The following is a 24,223-nucleotide window of genomic DNA, read 5'->3' on the forward strand; positions in this document are numbered from 1 at the left end:
AGGTCCGAAACGTCAGCCTTCCTGCTCCTCTGATGCTGCTTGGCCTACTGTGTTCATCCAGCTCTACACCTTGTTGTCTCAGATTCTCCAGCATCTGCAGTTCGTACTATCTCTGAAACAACCTTTCTAAACTAAAATCCTTTTGCCTTTACATGATCCGAAACCCTCTATTCCCTATTTATGTATTTGTCAAAATGCCTTTTAAATGTTTCAGAGATAGTAGGAACTGCAGATGCTGGAGAATCTGAGATAACAAGGTGTAGAGCTGGATGAACACAGCAGGCCAAGCAGCATCAGAGGAGCAGGAAAGCTGATGTTTTGGGCCTAGACCCTTCTTAAATGTTGCTATTTTATCTGCTTCTACCACCTCTTTTGGCAGTGCATTCCAGACACTGCCACCCTCTGTGTCAAAAAATACTGCCTGTCGCATCTCCTTTAAAATTTCCCCCTTTTTATCTTAAGCTGGTGTTCCCTAGTAATTGACATTTCCACCTTGGGGAAAAAGACTCTGTGACTATTCACTCTATCCATATCTCTTTTTATCTTGTAAACTTCTATCGGGTCACCCCTCATCCTTCAATACTGAAGGGCAAACTTGGTTTGTTTTCACAATCTCTTCTCATAGTTAATATTCTCTAAACCAGGCTACATCCTGGTAAACCCTCTGTACCCTCTGCAAAGCCTCCATATTATTCTTGGAATGTTGCAGCCAGAACTGTGTACAGTATTTCAAATGTGGCCTAACTGCAGTTCTTTCCAGCTGAATATGACTTGCCAATTTTTGCACTCCTCTACAAACCCACCTTGACTGTACATCCTCACACCCTGCTTCCTGTAAAGACCATATTCCATTCTCTCAGGTCTTCCGTCTGATGATGCCAACTTTGACAAGGGAGCCTACGAAATGTCTACCTTCTTTCTCAACCAAGGATTCCTCAGCACCGCTGTTGACAGGGCCCTCTGCTGGGTCTGACTCATCATCCTGCACTTCAGCCTTCACCCCCTCTCTTCTTTCCTGCAACTGTGATAAGGACCCCCTTGAATTACCTACCATCCCACCAGCACTCGCATCCAGAGGAGCATTAGTCACAATTTCCACCACTTCCAGCAAAATGCCACCACCATGTTTTCCTGTTCGGCCGTTTGTCAGCATTCCCTCCAGGATGCCCTGATCCACTCTTCCCTCACTCCCAACACCTCCCCACAGCCCCATGGCACCTTCCTCTGCAACTGCAGAAGCTGTAACACCTGTTCGTTTACTTCCTCCTTCCTTTGTATCCTAGGCCCCAAACATACCTTTCATGTGAAGCAGTGCTTTACGTGCACCTAAGACAATCTAGTCTACTGCATTCACTGCTCACAATGTGGTCTCCTCTACATTGGGGGAACGAAATGTAAATTTGGTCACTGCTTCACAGAACACTTAGATTTTGTCCTCAAAAAAGAGCCTGAGCTTCCAGTTGCCTGTTGAGCAGGTAACTCAGTTCCAATGCCGTTTGGATATATATTAATGGAGCACAGTGTCAGCTGTAATGAGTACCTCTTCAGTAGTTGGAAATTTCTGCTTGACCAGTATTGGTTATTCCAGTGAAACAGATCAGAGATGTTGAGGTGCCTAGTAAGATATAAATTTAGGAAGTGACAAAAGGGTTTTGTAGCAAAATTAATTAATTGGATGGAAAGGGCTTTGTGATGTTTGAGATTGAGATGGCACACAGCATAATGGGGTGGAGGTTAGATAGACCTTAGGTTTAGGGTAAAAGTTCGGCACAACATTGTGGGCCGAAGGGCCTGTACTGTGCTGTACTGTTCTATGTTCTATATAATGTTGCTGGCTTTTCAGACTTGACTTTTTCAGTAGTATGCACCGAACATTGTTTTGCTAGAAACTTGTAAGTAAAAATTTACTGTTGTAGGATTATAAACTAGACTTTTAAGGAACATAATAACACCCTCTGAGATTTTGGTAAACAGTATGAATGTGCAGTTTTGATTTCAGTTTGAAGATGAGGTAAGCTGAAAAGAGTGATTGGGTTTTATTTTCTAAAAGCTTTATGACTATATATTTCTAGTGATATTGTTATGAAACTGTGTACAGTAGTCATGAATTAGAAGGCCGGAATTTAGAATTTGCTGGTAAATCGATAGTGGGGAAAAGCAGTGTGTGGCCCCTTTAAGAGATTGTGCATTGTTTGTGCTTGAAAGTTTACAAGTACTGTACAGAGAGCCCCAAAATTGAAACAAGTATAACCAAAAGGCCTTACAGTTGGCAGGCAAGACAGCAGTTTTGTTTTGGTATTGAGAAAAGTTTGAATTTAGCCAATTAATTGTCTTGGCAAATTTGGGAAGTATCTTCAAACCGCAGAACCTCTTTCATAATGTTAAGAGCCATTTCCCTCACTTTTAATGTAACCAACCACAAGTAACCAAAATAAAAAAAAATCTCTAAGTTCTATTTAAAGATCTAGGACACTAATCCCCAAGTCTATTTAAATCTGTCCAAATCTGTACAGATTCCATACACGAACATTCAGATCCCAGGCGAGGACCCAAACTGTTATGGAGAAGGGGAAAGCCGAACCTCTCTGATAGATAAACCAAAGCACGTGCCCCAATCTATTATAGTGAGGAATAGAGGTTCCCTTCTAATAATTAAACCCAAAACACCCAGAAAAGCTCACCTCATCTTTAAAAGCTGTTAAAACAGTGGTTAAATGACAGAAAATCCCTGATATCCACTTGATAGTAACAATTTAGCGGGGAGGTGATGGCCTAATGGTATTATCGCTGGACTGTTAATCCAGAGAACCAGACAACGTTCTGGGGACCGGGGTTTGAATCCTACTACGGCAGATGTTGGAATTTGAATTCAGTAAATATCTAGAATTAAGAATCTAATGATGACCATGAATCCATTGTCTATTGTTGGAAAAACCAGTCTGGTTCACTAATGTCCTTTAGGGAAAGAAACTGCCAGCCTTATCAGGTCTGGCCTACATGTGACTCCAGGCCCACAGCAACATAGTTGACTCTTAACTGCCCTCTGGGCAATTAAGGATGGGCAATAAATGCTGCATAGCTAGTGACGTTCACATCCCATGAATGAATAAAGAAAAAAGAATTATTTATTTAACCCTAACCATGAACAAATTAACAGAAATACTAACAAACCGAATAATTTCCCCCTCTAGACTACTAACTACTCCCAAACTGGCCTAAATTCATAGCATCATAGAATCCCTGCAGTGTGGAAACATGCCCTTCGGCCCAACAAGTCCACACCGACCCTCCGGGCATCCTGCCCAGACCCAGACCCAACCCCCTATAATCCACCTAATCTACACATCCCTGAACACTACGGGCAATTTAGCATGGCCAATCCACCTAGCCTGCACATCTTTGGACTGTGGGAGGAAACCGGAGCACCCAGAGGAAACCCACACAAACAGGGGGAGAATAGAACATAGAACAGTACAGCAAAGTACAGGCCCTTCAGCCCAGGATGTTGTGCCGAACTTTTACCCTAATCCTAAGGTCTATCTAACCTCCACCCCCATCTTATACTATCACCCATATGCCTATCTAATAGCCGCTTAAATGCCCCTAATGAGGCCGACTCCACTACCCTCTCCGGCAATGCATTCCACGCCCCTACCATTCTCTGAGTAAAGAACCTACCTCTGACGTCTCCCCTGTATCTACCTCCACTCACTTTAAAAATATGCCCCATCGTAATAGCTATCTCCACGCTAGGAAAAAGTCTCTGGCTGTCTACTCTATCTGTACCTCTGATCATTTTGTACACCTCTGTCAAGTCACCACTCATCCTTCGTCGTTCTAAAGAGAAAAGACCTAGCGCTCTCAACCTTTCCTCGTAAGACCTTCCCTCCATTCCAGGCAACATCCTGGTAAATCTCCTCTGCACCTTTTCCAACGCCTCCACATCTTTCCTGTAATGAGGTGACCAGAACTGGACACCATACTCCAGATGTGGCCAAACCAGGCTTTTGTATAGCTGGAGCATAACTTCACAGCTCTTGAACTCAATCCCTCTATTAATGAAAGCTAACACACCATACGCCTTCTTAACAACGCTATCCACCTGGGTGGCAGCTTTCAGGGAACTCTGGACATGAACCCCAAGATCCCTCTGCTCGTCCACACTGCCAAGAATCTTTCCGTTAACCCTGTATTCTGCTTTCAAGTTTGTCCTTCCAAAATGAATCACCTGACACTTGTCAGGGTTAAGCTCCATCTGCCACTTCTCAGCCCAGCTCTGCATTCTAACAATGTCCCTTTGTAATCTAGAACAGCCGTCCGCACTGTCCACAACGCGACCCATCTTTGTATCGTCCGCAAACTTGCTAATCCACCCTTCCACTCCTTCATCCAAATCATTTACAAAATCACAAATAGAATGTGCAAACTCCATACAGTCGCCCGAGGGTGAAATCGAATCCGGGTCTCTGGTGCTGTGAGGCAGCAGTGCTAACCACTGAGCCACTGTGCTGCCCATTCTACTGGAATGCTGCTCAAATAAACATAAATCCCATTTATATAAACCTAATTAAAGGCAATAATAAATTCAAACTTAATCTGTCCAAATTTGCACAGACTAGGTCTTCTGGAACACTCTGCCTTCTCCGTTTTGCCACAAACTCCTTTCTTCCGCTAATTCTGCTGTTAGGGATGTTTTCCTCTGTAATTTCTTTGGTAAGGACTTTGAGCTAACATGCTGTGGTACCTTTTTCGGATAGATGGTGCTTTCTTAGAGAGCTTAGCAATTTCTTGAGACAGCACAGGGCTTATCTCTCAGATGGTGGTCTTGCTTTCCCTCGGATGACAGTTGGCTCTTGCCCCGGTTTTCAAAAACCCTCATCTTATACATCCCCTGATGACACATCAGTTTCTTATAATATGATTGGTTTCAGGTTGTCAAAACTATCAGTTTTAAATTCAATTGGTTTTCAGTATCTAGATGCTTGGTTTAAATTAATTGGCTATATTCAAAGCTGTTGTCTCAATACTAAAACAAAACTACTGTTTTGCCTGCCAACGGTAAGGCCTTTTGATACACTTACTTCAATGTTGGGGCTTTCTGTACAGTACTTGTAAATTAAGAGCACAAACAAAGCACAATCTCTTAAAGGGACCACGCGCTGCTTTTCCCCACAATCATTTTACCAACAAATTCTAACTTCTTGCCTTCCAATTCATGACTACTCTACACAACTTCGTAACAATATGTTAAACATTACAAGTGTTGGGGTGAACAACCTGAAATAAAGGCGTCAAGCAACATGAATGCATATCAGAATAGCTGGCATGCTGGTGCTGAATAGCTAAACTTTAACAGTGATAACATTGTTAAAATTTTCCAATTCTGAAATCTGAATGTGCTCATTAACTTGGTGACAGCTTGAAGAGCTACAGTTGCAGTGAGTGACGCACATCCCGTATGAAATATGTTCATACTTGACAAATATACTTCTGATAATATTCGGTCTTGTAAAAAGAATTTCCGTAGCAGAGCAATCTTTCAAATTTGTGTAATCCAACCTCCAAGTGACCAATAATGCATGTAAGAATTCATGTGCAAGATGTACAGCAACCCTGACATACAGTCATTTTAAATACAGTGCAGGTTTGTCATAGCAGATCCTTTAAGTTATGCATTTTTTAATATAATGCTGCTTTCAATTACCTATTTAAAAATAGTACAACATACAGATGTGGTGAATTGAAATCAGTTCTACCTCACTTTTTCACTCTTAATTCGCAATGCTAATAATGAAATCACTCGGTGAAATACATTCATCCCTCCTTTAGGACAGCACAGTGGCTCAGTGGTTAGCACTGCTGCCTCATCGCACCAGGGATCTGGGTTCAGTTCCACTTTCGGGTGACTGTGCAAACTCCACACATTCTCCCTGTGTTTGTGTGGGTTTCCTCCGCATGTACTGGTTTCGTCCTACAGTCGAAGGTGTGCAGTTTAGGTGGGTTGGCCATGGGAAATGAAGGTTATAGGGTAGGGGTCTGGATGGGCTCTTCTTCAGAGGGTTGGTGTGAACCCAATGGGCCAAATGGCCTGCTTCCACACTGTAGGGATTCTGTGATTCTATGTTCAGTCTGTTGAGTACATTACGTTCCTTTGCTCTTTTTTATTTATTTGACCTTTAATGACGTTACTGTTTCAGTTAATGAGCTACAGCAAGACAGTGCAAAACATTCAGCAGGACATCTGGGCTATAGAGCCCAGGATTGACGAAAAGAGAAAAACAAGAGCAACGATCAGAGTGCAGAAACTGAGGTCCTGTGTGTGGTGTTGTAACAAACCAAGTTTGCTTGTTTAGTGTAGGTTTAGATATATATAAGACCAGAAGATATACTCTAATTTCACATTTTCAGTAGCTGTATGTGACTGAAGTGAGAGGGAAATATGATACAGTAGAATGGGCTTTCAGAGATTAGTGCACATTTAAACAGTTACTTATGCCAAAAAGCATTTTTCACCCCAGGCAGAATTCAGTAAAACATTTTTGCACAAATCTAGCAAATTAAAACAACTGAGATTAACCAGCTGTCTGGGAAGTATGCATTTTTATTCATTGTTTTATTTTTCTCTGTTTCAGGTACCTTTGGCCGTATCTTTCATGGGGTTTTAGTTGATGAAAAAGATCCAAGTAAAGAGAAGAATGTTTTCATTAAAACAGTAAAAGGTAAGCATATCACACAGAATTGCATAGGAAGTACAGCACAGCAGCAGACAATTTGTCCCATCTTTCCTGATGGGTTACAATAATGCCGCCCACACCCCTCACCTCCTGTCATGTATTTGCTATCTGTCCTGACTTTCCACTCTCCGTTGCATTAACCGCTGCTTCCACCACCACTAGACACATATTCTCCTCCCCTCCTTTGTCAGCCTTCTGCAAGGACTATTCCTCTGGGATACCCTGGTCCACTCCTCCTTCACTCCCAACACCTCCCCACAGCCCCATCCACCTTCCCCTGCAACCACAGAAGGTGTAAATCTGCCCGTTTCCTTCCTCCATCCTTCGTATCCAAGGGTTTAAACACGTTCCAGGTGAAGCAGCTCTTTACCTGCACTTCATTCAGCTGAGTTCACTGAACTCACTGCTCACAATGTGGTCTCTTTTTTGATTTTTACTAACATCACCGATCCATTTAATGAGCTGTAGTGAGACATTGCAAGGCGTTCAGCAGGATATCTGTGCTATATAACCCAGGACTGACGAACAGAGGAAGACAAGAGCCACAGTGACACGATCAGAATGCAGTTAGCTGCAGATCTTTGTGTGGTGTTTTAACAAACCAAGCCTGCTCGTTTAATGCAGGATTAGATATATACAGACCAGATGATATACTCCAATTTGGCTGATTTTCAGAGGCTATATATGTGACTTAGGTGAGGGGGAAATATGATACAGTAGCATGGACTTTCACAGATTAGTGCGCATTTAAACAGTTACTTGTGCCAAAAAGCACTTTTCACCCGGGCAGAATTCAGTAAAACATTATTTTTGCACAAAGTTAAAACAACTGTCTGAAAAACAAAGGGTAGACTGGGCAACTGCTTCACTGAACACCTAAGTTCTGTCCACAAAAAAGACCTTAAACTTCCAGTTGCCTGCTATTTCAATACACCACCATGTCCCCTGGCCAACATTTCTGTCTCAGGCTTGCTGCTGTGCTCCAGTGAAGCTCAGCATAAGCTGGAAGAACAGCACCTCATTTTCCACTTGGAAACTCTTCAGTCTTCTGGACTCGATATCGAGTTCAAATATTTCAGGGCGTGAGGCACCTTCTCCAATATCCTTACCCCAATCCTCACACACCAGGCTATGTTATCACATGGTCTACTATAACACACCACCCCTTGATAGCCATTAGTTATTCCCATTTGTAGCTATTCATTCTCCTAGGTTGATTGTTTTCCTCTCCTTTGTCTGTCCAGCAGTTCTCTCTCCACTTATCGCTTACTCCTTATTCCTTCCCCCACCCTATCATCTGCATAAAAACAACTTTTTCCTAGCTACCATCAGTCCTGAGAAATGGTCACTAGACCTGAAACGTTACTTTGTATACTTGTATTTGAAGAATTAAGGTGAATGTTTGCTAAATTAATTTCTCAGATGAGAGGTTGTCCTATAACAAGACACTAAATTGGAAAGCTATGCTCCGGAGTTTAGAAGGATGACCGACAATATTATTGAAACTTGACATTCTGAAGGGGTTTGACAAGCTTAACATAAAATTGTTTCCCCTGGCTTGGGAATCAAAAACACAGGGGAGATAGATTCAGGATAAGAGGTTGATCATTTCAGAACTGAAATGAGAATAAATTACTTCACTGAAAGGGTTGTGAAACTTATCTGCCACAGAGAGTTTTAGATGCTCCTTCATTAGACATTATTTAAGGCTCAGACAGATTTTTGGTGTCTTAGGGAATCGAGTGATATGAGGAGCAAGTCCAAGCTCAGCCATGACCACATTGAATGGCAGAGCAGGCTCAGTGACCAAATGGTCTAATTCTACGCCTAGTCCTTGTGTATCTGTAGTCCCAGATTTCTTTGTTCTAGTTTAGACTGTTAATTTCTAAAGGATGCGACCTTCTTATTCTTAATATAATGTACAGCTCACACTTATTAAATTGAAATGAATTAATTGATTGTCTGTATATTCTGCGATTTTATTCACACTTTTTCTGTATTTCATAGTTCTCTTTCTCAGTATTATAGAATCATGAAAATCATAAATCTGTACAGTACAGAAAGAAGCCATTCAGCCCATCGAGTCCAAAAAGCATCCTACCCAGACTCAGACGAGTGCTTTGTTTTTGTCTGAGGATCTCCAGCATCTACAGTTCTTTGTTTTATATTAATTATGTTTGTCCATCACACTTTGGAATATTAAGCTAACTGCTGTATAGAACACTCAATTTGTTCTGTTTCAAACAGGAATCATTAACTGATCACCAGTTCTGTGACACGATTGCTTATCCACCTGAATTTCTTATATTTGGTACCTCTTCTGGTATATTCACCCTATAGCAAGCATGGATGCACTCTATCTGGGCCAAGTATTTTCAGTAACCTGGGTTAGGTTTTCACCAAAAAAGACACCACCAAGGGCTGCTTTTGTCTGCAAAAACTGTTCAGTCTGAATCATATTGGTGTGCAGTGATTATCCTTGGCTTATTTTCTCTACTACAAGCCATTATCTTAAATGCTGTTGGAGTGGCTGTTTGAGGGTTGATCCACATTTGACATGGGAGCCTTTTAAAGGCCCGTTGATCAGATTTCAGGACCAACTTTGTCCCTGTGAGGATGAAAGATAAGGATGGCAAGATTAAAGCGATTACAAGAAATATTGAAAAGTTACTCAAAAAGGAAAAAGGAAGCATGCATAAGGTTTAGGAATCTGAAATTGAACAATACCCTTCAGTATGAAGCAAGCAAAGAACCTAAACAAAAAATTAGGAGGGCTAGAAAATCATACGATATAGGAGCAGAATTTAGCCATTCGGCTAATCAAGTCTGCTTCACCATACAATCATGACTACCATATCTCTCAACCCCATTCTCCTGCCTTTTGTCTGTAAGCATTGATCCCCATGCCAGTCAAGAACCTATCTCTGTCTTAATACGTAAATGACTTAGTCCTCTGCGGCAATGAGTTCCACAAATTAATCACCCTCGAGCTGAAGAAATTCATCCTCCTCTCAATTCTAAAGGGTTGAGCATTCACTCAGAGGTTCTGCCCTTAGATCATGGTTTCTCTGACTAGTAGAAACATCTCCACGTCCAGTGTTTCTAGGCCTCTCGGTATTCTATAAATTTCAATCAGATCACCCCTCACCTTTTTGCACTCAATCAAGTACATACCCAGAGTTCTCAACCGCTCCTCATATGACCAGTTCTTCATCCCCATAATTTTTCTTGAAAAGCTCCTCTGGAACCTCTCCAAAACCAGCACATCCATCCTTCGATACGAGGCCCAAAACTGCTCTCAATGTTCCAAATGCAGTCTGACAAGAACATTATACGGACTCAGCAGTACATCTTTGCTCTTGTATTCTAGTCCTTTTGAAATGAATGCAAACATTGCATTTGTCTTCCTAACTGCCAACTGAACCTGCATGTTAAGAGACTGCTGAACTAGGCCTCCCGTGACTCTTTGTGCTTCAGATTTCCGAGGTCTTTTCCTGTTTAGTCTACCCCTCCAGTCTTCCTACCAAATTGCATAACCTCACACCTTCCCACATTGTATTTCATCTGCCCGCTCTTCTAGCCTGTCCAATTCCTTGTGTAGCCTCCCCGCTTCCTCACACTGACTTTCCCTCCACTTATTTTTTTGTTATCTGCAAAATTAGCATAAATGCCCCCAGTTCCTTCTTCCAGATTGTTAATGTAAAGCATGAATAGTTGTGGTCCCAACATGGAGCCCCTGCGGAACTTCACTAGTCACCAGCTGCCATCCTGAAAAAGACCCCTTACTCCTACTCTCTGGCTTCTGCCAGTCAGCCAAATCTGTATCCATGCTAATATCTTGCCCCTAACGCCCTGGGCTGTTATGTTATTTAGCAGTCTCCTGTGCATTACTTTGTCAGGCCTTCTGGATATCCAAATACATTATGTCCTTTTGCTCCCATCTGTCTAAATTGTTCAGTACCTCCTCAAAAATTTCTAATTGACTTGTCAGGCTTGACCTCCCCTTGACAAAGCCATGCTAATTCAGCCCTATTTTCACCATGGATTTCTCCATGCATTTCCAAGTATTCTGCAATCTCATCCTTAATAATGAACTCTGAATTCTTACTAACGACTGAGGTCAGGCTAATCAGCCTATAGTTGCTGTCTTCCACCTCCCTCCCTCCTTATACTGGGGTTGTATATGAGCCATATTCCAGTCCTTAGCGACCCTCGCCTGACTCCACTGATCCTTGAAAGATCATCAATGCCTTTACAATCTTCTTCAGAACTCTGGCGTTTAGTCTATCTGGTCCAGGAGTTTTATCCACTTACAGACCTTTCAGCTTCCCCAACGCCTTTTCCTTCGTGATGACCATTGCACTTACCTCTGCCCCCTAACCTTTTTGATGTTTTGGTATGCTGCTGGTGTCTCCCACTGTAAAAACAGATACAGAGTACCTATTTAGTTCCTCTGTCATTTCTTTGTTCCCCATTACTTCATCTTCAGCCTCCTTTTCCAGCGGTCCACTGTCCACTCTTGCCTCTCTCTTACTGTTCATATATCTTAAAAAAAACTGGCAATTTTCTTTTATTGTACTAGCTAGCTCACTGTCAAATTTCATGTTCTCCTCCCCTGTTTTTTGTTAAGTTATCCTCTGCCAAGAGGGGACAGGAAATGTTCTTGGCAAGTAGAATTAAAGACAATACCAAGGCATTTTATACATACATTAGGAGTAAGACAGTAACTAGGAAAATGGTAGTTCACCTATGGACAATGGAAGGAATTTAAGCATGGAGCCAGAGGAAGTGAGTGAGGTCTTTAATGTAAACTTTGCATCGGTATTCACCAAGGAGAAGCACATGGATGATGATAAAATTAGGGAGGGGTATGTTGATATTCTGGGGCATTGTTGATATTAAGAAGGAGGCGACGTTGGGTGACTCAAAGTGTGAAGGTAGGTAAGTCCCCAGGGCCTGATGTGATCCATCCCAGGATACTGAAGGAGTCAAGGAGGAGATGCTGGGGCCTTGACAGCGATCTTTGTGTCTTCTTCAGCCACTGTCGAGGTTCCAGAAGATTAGCAAGTAGCCTTCGTTGTTCCCCAAATTATACAGTAAGCCTTACATCAGTGCTAGGGAAATTATTGGAGAAGATTCTTAGGGACAGGGTTTACTCTCATTTGGAAAAGAATTGACTTATTAGAGATAGTCAGCATGGCTTTGTGTGAAGGAGATCTTGCCTCACAAACTTGACTGAGATAGGGAAAGTATTGGAGAAAATTCTGAAAAAAGGAATTAATGTACACTTGGAAAAGCATAGGTTAATTAGGGATAGTCAGCATGGCTTTGTCAGAGTGGCGTCATGCCTAACAAATTTGTTAGAACTATTTGAAAATGTGATCAAGTGTATGGATGAGAGAAGTTCAGTTAATGTAGTTTAAATGGATTTTAGCAAAGCTTTTGACAAGGTACGATGTAGGAGACAGATGGAAAAATTTAGAGCACATGAAATTCAGTGAAACTTATGAGATGGATCAGAAATTGGCTTAGTAATAGGTCACAAGGTGGGGGTGGTAGCAGGCTGTTTGTGAGACCAGTAGTCAATTGGTACTGTGACCCTTACTGTATGTTATATACATAAATGATATAGATGATAATGTGTGGGGAATAATAAGCAAATTTGCAGACGGCACCAAGTTTGGTAGAGTGGTTAATAGTGAAGATGATGTTTGTAGGTTACAGGAGGATATAGATGGGTTTCTCAGAATGGCAGAGCAATGGCAAATGGTATTTAACCCTGATAAATGTGAGGTGATACACTTTAGCAGAAGAAACAAGATGAGGGAGTATTTACTGAATGTCAGGATGCTGGGTAGCTCAGAGAAACGAGGGATCTTGGAGTAATTATTTACAGATCCCTGGTCAGGCCACAGCAGTGGTTCTGTGTGTAATTCTGGTCACCTCACTGCAGGAAGGATGTGATAGCACTAGAGGGCATACAGTGGAGGTTCATCAGGATGTTGCCTGGGATGGAAAAATTGAGTTATAAGGAAAGACAAGGTAGATTTAGATTGTTTTCTTAAGAGCTGAGAATATTGAGGTGGGGGGGGGACATGATTGAGGAGTATAAGATTGAGGGGTATGGACAGGCTAAATAGAGAGCTGCAGTTCCCCTTGGTTGAAGGGTCAATCATGAGGGGGCATAGTTTTAGAGCAAGGGGGCTGAAGATTCAGATGGGATTTGATTAAAAACTTTTTCACTCAAGAAGGTGGTGGGAAAATGGAATGCGATGGGAAGGTAGTGGAGGCTGAAACCTTGCTTCCTTTAAAAAATATTTGGTTGAGCACTGGAAATATCATAACGTTCAAATATATGGGACAAGTGCAGGAAATTGGGATTAGTGGTAGGTATTGTTGGTATAGACTTGATGGGCCAAACAGCCTTTTCTGTGATGTATGACACTTGAGTGTTTGAAGGAAGTAACCAAGATGATTGATGAGACAATGGGATGTTATCAACATGGACTTCACTGAAGCATTTGAGAAGGGGCCTCAGGGTAGGCTGGTCCAGAAGATTAAGTCACATGGCATCTGTAGTGGGTTGGCAAACTGGAACAAAATTGGCTTGGTTATAGAAGACAGTGGTAGTTGTGTAAGATTGTTTTTCTGGCTGGAGTTCTGTGACCAGTGGTGTTCTACAAGGATCAGTGCTGGGGCCTCTGTTGTTTGTATTATATTGTTGTTGACTAGACTTGGCCCCTCCAAAAACTATAGTGGAGATAGCCTGGACACTAACTTGTATGTATATTTTGAAAGTAAGTATAACGTGCTGTGTATCAGATATGATTCAATTGGTCCAGCGCTAATCTTTAATCAAACTACATTTTATTCTTACAACATAGTTGAAATACAACAAAAAGAAGAATTGGCTTAACTTTATTCTATTTGAAATACTTAACAAGGTAATGTATTATTTAACTGTACCAATATAAGGAGCATCCCATAAATATATCCTTGGCAATGGCAATTTAGCAACATAGTTATTATTCTCACATGCTGTCTCTCTCCGGTCTAGTAACCTGACCCTTTTGATTTTTAAGAGGAAGTCTCTCCATCTCAGACTTCACTCTAGTAGCAGAGAACTCAAATGGGGAGACAGTGACCTAATGGTATTATCGCTGGACTGTTAATCCAGAGACCCAGGTTCGAATCCCGCCATGGCAGGTAGTGGAATTTGAATTCAATTAAGAGTTTGGATGGAATTATGAATGGAATTAAGAGTCTAATGATGATCATGAATCCATTGTCGATTTGTTGGAAAAACCCATCTGGTTTCAGTAATGTACCATTGGGTCAGTCTCCTCCTGAACTGAGCTGGGACCAGTGTTCCAGTGAAAAGGGTAAATAAGATGGTCAACAGGACTTCAAACTAGAAAGTTCTGTTGGGAGGAAGGGAAGGGTAAAACTCCGAGTGTAATGGCCAATGGGAAACAAAGCAACAGGTTAACATCTGTAGGGGTGAATTCAACTACATCGGAAATATATGAAAAAAAATTGAAAGAAAAGAGAACTCGGGAGAGGTTATTAAAATCCCCAGAACACAATATAGAACAGTGTGTTTGGAAAGAGTTAGGAAACTAACTTGAAGCACACCAGATAAAGGGACGACAATGAGAAGAGGGATGGTAAATATAGGACAGAAGGTATTGAACCTGAATGAACACAGTCTGTGAAATAAGGAAATGAGCTTGTGACGCACATCGAAATTGGCAGGTATGATGTGGTGGGCATCACCGAGACGTGGCTGCAAGGGGATCAGGACTGGGAGCTAAATATTCAAGGATATACATCTTATCGAAAAGACTGGCAGGTGGGCGGCAGGGGTGGGGTTGCCTTATTAGTAAGAAATAAAATTATATCAATAGCAAGAAACGATTTAGGGTCAGATGATGTAGAATCTGTGTGGGTGGAGTTGAGGAACCGTAAAGGTTAAAAAAAAAAAACCATAACTGGAGTAATGTACAGGCCTGCAAACAGTGGTCAGGATGTAGAGCACAAGATACATCAGGAAATAGAAAAGGCATGTAAGAAAGGCAAGGTTACATTGATCGTAGGGGATTTCGATATGCAGGTGGACTGGGAAAATCAGGTTGGTATTGGATCGCAAGAAAATGAATTTGTGGAATGTCTCTGAGATGGCTTTTTGTAGTAGCTTGTGGTGGAACCCACTGGGAACAGCAGTATTGGATTTAGTGTTGTGCAATGAGGCAGACTTGAAAAGGGAGATTGAAGTGAAGAAACTCTTAGGAGGCAGTGACCATAATATGATAGAATTTGCTCTGCAGTGACAGGTTTCTGGGAGTAATTCGGAAGGCAGCAAAAATTCATCCCTAGCAAAAAAAAGCATAGTAAACGGAAGATGAGACAACTGTGGCTGACAAGGCAAATCTGGTACAGCATAAAAACAAAAGGGAAAGTATATAATATGTTGAAAGGCAATGGGAAGCCTACAAAGACCAACAGAAAACAACTGAAAATGCAATAAGGATGGAGAAGATTAAATATGAGGGTAAGGGGCTAGCCAGAAATATAAAAGGAGATTGCAAGAGTTTCTTTAGATATATAAAGGCCAAATGAGAGGCAAAAGTGGACATTCAGCCGCTGGAAAATGACACTCGTGTAGTAGTAATGGGGAGCAAAGAAATGATGGAGGAAATGAGCAAGTACTCTACGTCAGTCTTCACAGAGTAACATCCCAAAAATTCAAGAGAAATCAGGGGAGTAGAGGTATGGTGGCCATTGCCCGGGAGAAGGTGCTAGAAAAACTGAAAGGTATGAACATATATAAATCACCTGGACCAGATGGATTACGCCCCAGAGTTCTGAAGGAGATTGCTGAAGATAGAGTAGAGGCTTTAGTGGTGATCTTTCAGGAATCACTGGAGTCGGAGAGCCCCAGAGGACTGGAAAATCGCTAATATAACCCACTGATTAAAAAGGGAGTAAGGGAAAAGACGGGAAATTACAATCTCAGTCGTTGGAAAGATCTTAGTCCATTGGGAAGGATGAGATTTCTGAATACTTGGAAGTGCATGTTAAAATAGGGCAAAGTCATCATGGCTTCATCAAGGGGAGGTCATGTCTGACAAATCAGTTAGAATTCTTTGAGGAGATAACGATTAGGTTAGACAAAGTAGAGCCAATGGATGTTATCTACTTGGATTTCCAGAAGACCTTTGACAAGGTGCCACACATGAGGTTGCTGAGTAAGATAAGAGCGCATGATGTTAGAGGCAAGCTACTAGCTTGGCTAGAAGTTTGGCTGTCTGGCAGAAGGCAGAGATTGGGGATAAAAGGTTCCTTCTTAGCATGGTAGCTGGTGACCAGTGGTGTTCCGCAAAGGCCAGCGTTAGGACTACAACTTTTCACTTTATACATCTAGCTGAAGGAATGAGGACATTCTGGCTAAGTTTGCAGATGCTACAAAGATAGGTAGAGGGACAGGTAGTATTGAGGAGGCAAGGAGACTGCATAAGGATTTAGACAGGTTAGAGTGGGCAAAGTAGTGGCAGATGGAATACAACTTGGGAAAGTGTGAGGTCATGCACTTCAATGGGACGTATTGAGGCATAGACTATTTTCTAAATGGCGAGAAGGTTCAGAAATCTGAAGTGAAAAGGGACTTGGGAGTCCTACTCCAGATTTTCTTAAGGTTAACTAGCAGGTTGAGTTGATTGATAGGAAGGCAAATGCAATGTTGGAATTAATTTCAAGAGGACTAGAATATAAAAGCAGGGATGTACCTCTGAAGCTTTAGAAGACTGTGGTCAGACCAGATATGGGCCCCATATCTCAGGAAGGATGTACTGGCCCTGGAGTGGGTCCAGAGGAGGTTCACAAGAATGATTTCAGCAATGAAAGGCTTAACATATGCGGAATATTTGAGGATTCTAGGTCATTACTCGATGGAGTTTTGAAGGATGAGGGGGGATCTAATAGGATCTAAACCTACAGAACACTGAAAGGCCTGCATAGAATGGATGTTGAGAAGATGTTTCCATTAGCAGGAGAGACTAGGACTGAGGGCGCAGCCTTAGAGTAAAGGCAAAATCCTTTAGAACGGAGATGAGGAGAAGCTTCTTCAGCCAGAGAGTGGTGGATCTGTGGAATTCATTGCCACAGAAGACTGTGGATGTCAGGTCATTGAATATATTAAAGACAGAGATAGATAGGTCCCTGATTTTTAAGGGGATCAAAGGTTGCATGTAGAAGGTGGGAGAATGGGGTTGACAAACTTATTAGCCGTGATTGAATGGCCTAATTTCTGCTCCTATGCCTTACGGTCTTATGGTCTAATTTTCTTCAGGGAAGGAAACTGCCATCTTATCTGGGCTTCTGGGATGGGCATAAAATGTTCGCCTAGCCAGTAACATCTTCATCCTATGAGTGAATAATTAAAAACATTCAGCTGCACAGCTAGCAAAAACGTACTCCACGTATTGAAAGCAAAGCTGAAGTCCTTTTCGGTCTGTGAGAGCCTGACCCCAGCCACTCATGGATCTTTTGTCTTCCTTTAAAAAACACACCCAGGGAGAATTCAAAGCTTTTTACAAACTGCTTGTCAGAACTGCATTATCGGCAGTACTGTGACAACACCGCTCTGCAAGGGAAACAGGATAGAGCACATCTCTTAAAGGCACGGTATCATCACAATATATACACAAATAATTTGGAAGAAAATGAAGGTGGATTGCTTAGTAAGTTTGCAGGCGGCATGAAATTTGTAGAGTTTTGGATAGTCAGGTAGATTATCAAAGGATGCAGCAGGGTATATACCGTTTTGAAAGTTGGCCGGAAAAATTGGCCGATGGAGTTTAATCTGGGCAAGTGTGAGGTGATGCATTTTGGGAGGTCAAATGCAAGAGGAAAGTGTGCAGTAAATGGCATTACCCTTGGGAGTGTTGATATACAGAGGGATGTTCAGGTGTAAGACCGTAGCTATCTGAAAGTGTCAACACAAGTTAATAAGATAGTGAAGAAAGCATACAACATGCTTGCCTTCCATGTTTGGGGCACTGAGCATAAAAGTTGACAAGTCATGTTACAGCTGTATCAAACTTTCACTTAGGCCACATTTGGAGTATTGTGCATTTCTGGTCACCAGAAGGATGTGGAGTCTTTGGAAAGGGTGCAATTATATGAAATTATGAGAGGCATCGATAGGGTGGATAGCCAAAGTCTTTTTTCCAGGATGGAAATGTTGGGTAATAGGGGCATAGGCTTAAAGTGAGAGGGGAGAAGTTTAAAGGAAAGAAGACCGAGCAGTAAACATTATTGAGGCTTTACTGAAGTTCAAATAAACAAGGTTCAGCATGGTAGACTAACTAGTAAAGTTAGGTTACCTGGGATTCAGGGTAAGCTTGCCAATTAGATACATATTTGGCTTAATAGCGGGAGACAGAGTGTGGTGGTGGTGGGTTGCTTTTTGGACTGGAGGCCTGTCACCAGTGGTGTTTCAAAGGGGTCAGTCCTGAGTCCTCTTTTGTTTGTCATTTCATATAACTGATTTGGATGAGTAAGTTTGCAGGTGGTGATGTAGAACAGAGGGACTAGGTGTTCAGATACATAATTCTTTGAAGTTTGTGTCACATACAGACAGAGTGGTTAAAAAGGCATTTGGCACGCTTGCCTTCATTGCTCAGACCTTTCAGTATAGGGGTTGGGAAGTCATGTTGAGGTCAAAGAGGGTACTGATGAGGTCTCTTCTGGAATACTGTATCCGGTTCTGGTCGCCCAGTTTTAGGAAGGGTATTATTAAGCTGGAGAGGATTCAGAAGAGATTTTCCAGGATGTTGCCAGGCACGGAAAGTTTGAGTCATAAAGAAGGGCTGGATAGACTGGGACTTTTTTCGGAGCATAGCAAGTTGAGAGGCGACCTTATAGAAGTTTATAAAACAATGAGAGTTAATGGTCATTTTCTTTCCTTTAGGATGGGGAATTTCAGGACTAGGGGGACACATTTTAAGGAGACAGGAGAAAGATTTAAAAAAGACATGAGGAGCAATTTTTTTTCAGCAAAGGGTGAATCATGTGTGGAATGAACTTCCAGAGGAAGTGGTGGATGTGGGTACAGCTACAATGTCTGAAAGAGATTTAGATAAGTACATCAATAAGAAATGTTTGGAGGAATATGGGCCAGGAGCAGGCAGGTGGGACGAATTTAGTTCGGGATTATGGTTGGCATGGACTGGTTGGTTTGAAGGGTCTGTTTCTGTGCTGTATGACTCTTTCAGATTCTAGATGATCTGATTAGTCCACATTTACGCTCCCCAATAACCTTCCAGCCCTTTGCATAGCAAGAACCTATCCACCTTTGCCTTGAAAATTTTCAAAGGTTCTGCTGCCACTGCCTTTTAAAACAAAATCTTCTAAAGACTTATGAGTGACTGGGAGGGAATTTCTCAACATCTGTTTCAAATGGGCAAAGCCTTATTTTAAGCAATGTCTACAATTTTAGAATCTCTTAAGGAAACATCCTTTCTGCATGCACCCTTTAAAGACCCGTCAGGATCTTGCATGATTCACTCAAGTCATACCCTCCTCCTCTGAGCTGCAATCGTTACAAACCTAACCTTTGCAACCTTTCCCTCATAAGACAACTCACTCATTCCAGGTGTTTGTCTCATGTTTTGATCTGCTTCCAACACATTTACATGTTTCCTTAAATAAGGTGACGAATTCTGTACACAGTATTCCAGATGTTGTCTCACCAGTGCTCTGTAGAGCTGAAGTATATCGTCCCTATGTTTGTTTTCAATTTCCTTCAAAAGACAAAAACATTCTATTTAATTTTTTAATTAGTTGCTTCTTCCTGCATACTAACTGACCTTTCGTGATTCAAATACTAGGATACGCAGATCCCTCTGCCAGTCTGAGCTCTGAGTCATTCGCTATTTGAATAATTTTCTACAGTTTAAGAATAAGGGAACAAACCTTTTAGGACTAAGATGAGAAGAAATTTCTTTCCCTCGATAGCAGTGAGCCTGTGGAATTCACAGCTGAGGCAAAAATATTGTGAGATTTCAAGAACTCTGTAACTCTGTGTAAGGATAGTTTGGAGAAAATAGGACTGAACTCCATGAAGAGAATGCAGCTAAGAAGAAATATGATGCAAGTTTGCAAAGTCAAAGCAGGTGAAGAGAAACTGTTCCTACTCTCAAAAAAAAAAAATTGGGAAGGAGAGGTGATTCTCAGAAGAAGAAAGTATGACAAGAAAATTGTCCTTCGTGAGGGAGTTAGGGACTTGATTGCATGACCAGGAATTATGGCGTTGGCAGGTTCAGTTGAGGTATTCAAGAAGGCATTAGTTGCTTATTTAAATAATGTATAGGATTATTTACAGAATTATGAGAAAAGGGCAGGGGCATGTTAGGGAGTCAAGATGCTGATCCAGAGAACCAGTGCAGCCATAATGAGCCATCCGAGTAAAGAAATTGCTTCTCATCTCAGTCTTAAATGATTCGCTCCTTATTTTGAAGCAGTGCTATATTCTACATTATGTAACCAAGAAAGTACCTTCTGTGTCTACTCTGTCAAGCCCCTTTAGAATCTTGAACCTTTTATGTTTCAATGTGATCACCTCTGATTTGAAATTTCAGAAAATATAGGCCCATTTATTCACTTTCTCATCATAAAAGAGCTCTCTCACGCCAGAAACTAACCCTAGTGACTTTTCTGTGTATAGTCTCCACAACAAGTATCTTAGATATGGAGACCTAAATTGTGCGCACAACATCAGATGTTATTTTTTAAAAATGCCATTATAATTGAATATATCGATCCTTCAGTGTATTTCAGTACAGAGTTTTGAATATTTGTTAGTTAATTCTGAGGTTGAAGTATTTGATGTTCAGCAACCATTTTTAATTGTTTGGCTTCTTTCAGCAGGGTAACAGGAGTCATCAACCTTCTGTGCTGTTCTCTCTGAATGGTCTAAACAATCATTTCTGTGATTCCCTGATGCCTTATGACTTCTCTACATGCCTCAGATTAACTGCTTGAAGCATACTTGCTGGTTCCTGCTTCCCCAGGACAAAGGCCTTTTAATAGTCCAGTATTTTTACTTTTTCTTTAATATAAGAGTGGTAACAATGTTAAGCCTAAGTGCAAGAGTGCACTTCACTTTTGTTTCTTTTTCTTTACAGACCATGCTTCAGAAGTACAAGTGACTATGATGTTGACAGAAAGCTGCAAACTGCGTGGACTCCATCACAGGTAAACCTGGTATTAGAATAGATGGTAGAAAAGCTGCATTTCATAGATATATAAAGGGTTTTGAACCTGTGAAATTCTTTACAACATCAGGCTGCAGAGGCCAAGTCATTGAATATATTTAATAAAGAAATAAATTTCTGGACGTTAAAGGTATCATGGGGTATAGAGAGAGAGCAGGAGAATGGCATTGGGATAGAGGATCGGCCATGATCATATTGAATGGCAGAGCAGTCTTAGTGGGCCGAATTGCTTACCACAGCTTCTTTTCTATGTTTTTTGTTTTTTGTTTTTAGGAGGTTACCTAAGAGGGAATTGTACTGTGGGCTTTGTACTGTGTAGAAGGGCTATGTACTGTGTAATTTGTGACAGGATGTTTACTGATGAAGTATTTTTCTTTACATAAACTGGGAAGGTATTAATTATTTTTATTACACCCACTAGCCGCACTTTATATTTGCTTATAAGTCTTTCTTCACTGTTGTTTAGTATTATAAATACTACTCATTTTAAGAAATGAATCTTTAACATTGCTAGTGGCCTTCGAACAGGAAGGTGCCAGATTAGGCACTGATCTGAGTTTGTGTTTCAGGCACATTAAGATTAAGCAAGGACAAGTTGTTTTCTGCCTATGATAATAAAATAACTGACAGAAGTATAAAATACTGAGAAATGGTTACAAGGAGTTATGTGGAATGCCACTGAGATTAATACTGGAAACTTTATTATTTATAATTTATGCTGAAGCCAAATGCAGGCTGGTCAAAATTAGAGATGATTAGAAAATTAGGAGAAATGAGTCTTTCTTTTTCCACAAACAGGATTCAAATTGTGAAATGTAATCTTGAACCACTGGTGCAAATTCTGAGATGATACATAACATGGTGTACCTCCTACCAGCACACTTGAATAAGAAGTCAGTACTGTTGTCACATCACGTCACTGCACTGAACCAGAAGCAGTGCATTCATTGTTGCCGCCTTTCGCTTGCTACCCCACTTATTGCTCCCCTTGCTGCGTTGTTCACCACTTTACCTAGGGACTGAGGTGGTGAATTGTGAGCCAAGAACTTTCTCTGAACGCTCCTGTGGGTCAATAGTTTGCTAATTCATTTCAGGGCCACTGGGCTCTTACACTAAATAAACATTAAGCATGAAGCCATTACACTAATCCTGCAGCATTGCTGCAGTGACATCACAGGCATTGTAGTTGTTGGACAATCAGAGTCCTGAGTGGAGTCAGAGCAGGAAATTCGCCTGTTGGCATTCCTGCCTAGAACTTACTTGAATAGAGGTTGGAAGGCATCAAGTATCCGATCCAGCAGCTACCCGCCTCATCGTCCAGGCCTTTTGTCTCTTGTCTCTTGCAGACCTGGAAAATTCTGCTATTTAATTCTGTTTCTGTCACAACAGTCAATGCCGCCAGATCTGTTAAGTATTTCCACCAGTCAAAGGTGATTTAATCCTACTATGCAAAATAAGGAAGGGAACAGAACAGGGGTTGGTAAATTATTTCCACCAGTTGGGAAGTTTAAGATTAAGGGGCATGGGCTGAACATTAAAAAAAACTAAATTTTGCCCTTTTAGAAGTGAAATTAGGAAAGACTCCAAAATTGTGTACATGAAAAGTAACAGAAATTGAAGCTCTCTTTGGAAAGTGACTGTTGATACTTGATCAGTTATTAGAACAAAGCTTGATATATTTTTGTTTATCAAACAATATTGAGGACTGTTGGAGAGGTTGTGGGGGGTGATGAGAAAAGAAGTTTATGGATTTTGTTTCCAGATCGGACGTGGTCTCATTGAAATTTGGAATAGGCCTAAAGGACTAAGTAAACAAGTCCTGTCGTTCTATTCCTAAGCATTCTGATTTTTAGTACTAGCTCTGAAAGCCTGCACTGCAGAGTGTAATCTTTTTCCTCTTCACATATAGATTTCTGTCTGATTGTCAAGGTGCCAGTCACTTGTAAAACTGGCTTCTATCGCGTGGCCACAGCCAAAATGCATTATAAAAGTAATTCCAGACAGAAGAATTCTTTATTTGTTATTTTTATTGATGGTTTAAATTACATACAAGTAATAAATGTGAGAGATTGTCACATTAATTTGATTGTGAAGCAGAAGTCCTGTGTTAATATGTGCTGGCACAACATTATGCATCTTGAAAATGACTTTTAATTCTAGTTTCTCTGCCAGGAGCATGTACAAAACTCAGTATAGTGCTGAAGGTGGAAACTTTTCAGTACTATCTATCCAGTTGTAGATGGAGAAACATCTGCCAAATCTTTATTTCCCGTCCTGTAGGACAGCACGATGATCTATCCACTCCTCCTATTTCTCATCTAGACGTTCCCCCTCGGTGCCATCAGCCACAGACACAACATCAGGTTCCACATGTAAACTGATAGCCCTCCAGTCTACTTCTCTCTCACCCTTCCACTGCCTTACTTTGATAATATCGTTTGCCTGACATCCACATTAGGTGAGTGAAAATTAGTACTGTGACCCTGAAATAGCTGTCAAAGGATCTATCGACATCATTTTTATTGCCTGTTTTTGGATGAATGTTTGCAGTGCAGCACAAGAGATTGACCTCTTGGGTTCCAAATATTTGGCAGGGACAGCCAAGAGCCTGCAGTTGAGTACACAGCACACATCACTGACAGTTAAAGAAAAAGCCAATTAAAAGGAAAGATTGTCAATGGAAGTTCCACAGCATTTCATCACAAATGAGTTGCATTTGAGCTGCAGTCATGGTTGTTTTGCAGAGAAATATGGCGAATAGTTTGCTACAATAACATTTTACAAATAAATTAATGACCTGTAATCATATCCTGACTGTAGCCAAGTGCAAGCTGAGGTGATGTGGTATATGTTAGTCCTTGACTTTTGGTTGATAACCTGATGGAGTAGATCATCAGTCATCGTTTCATTCCATTAATTGAAAAGAATGCCAAATCTTAGGGGCTCAAAATGGGCGGATATGACAAAGCCAGATTCTTGTCCATGTAGGTACTGCAAACATTTTGAGTTACTTGAATTGTGAACTATGTAGTGATTAATGTAATTCTGTGAAGCATCTGTGAAGTAACTGCAAAGACTTAAATGTGAAATACTATCTGATATTTGAATTCACTATTTGCATGAATTATTTGAAAAACATCCTCAAATATTTTTATTGGAAGTTATTGAATGCCAGCAATAACTACATTGTTTAAGGATTGAAAATTGAATAAA

General features: G+C 41.1%; 1 protein-coding gene across 8 annotated transcripts in view; it reads left to right on the forward strand.

Annotated features, from left to right (window-relative positions):
- Positions 1-24,223, forward strand: part of ryk (receptor like tyrosine kinase) — a 259,214-nt gene that overhangs the window by 129,414 nt on the left and 105,577 nt on the right. For all 8 annotated transcript variants that reach the window (XM_048604449.1, XM_048604450.1, XM_048604442.1 and 5 more), the window contains 2 exons: positions 6,633-6,719; positions 20,921-20,990. In XM_048604449.1, coding sequence (XP_048460406.1) covers positions 6,633-6,719; positions 20,921-20,990 — 157 coding nt within the window. The remainder of the gene's footprint in view (positions 1-6,632; positions 6,720-20,920; positions 20,991-24,223) is intronic.

This window comes from Rhincodon typus, chromosome 13, assembly GCF_021869965.1.
Source record: "Rhincodon typus isolate 14 chromosome 13, sRhiTyp1.1, whole genome shotgun sequence".
Taxonomy (NCBI): Eukaryota; Metazoa; Chordata; class Chondrichthyes; order Orectolobiformes; family Rhincodontidae; genus Rhincodon; species Rhincodon typus.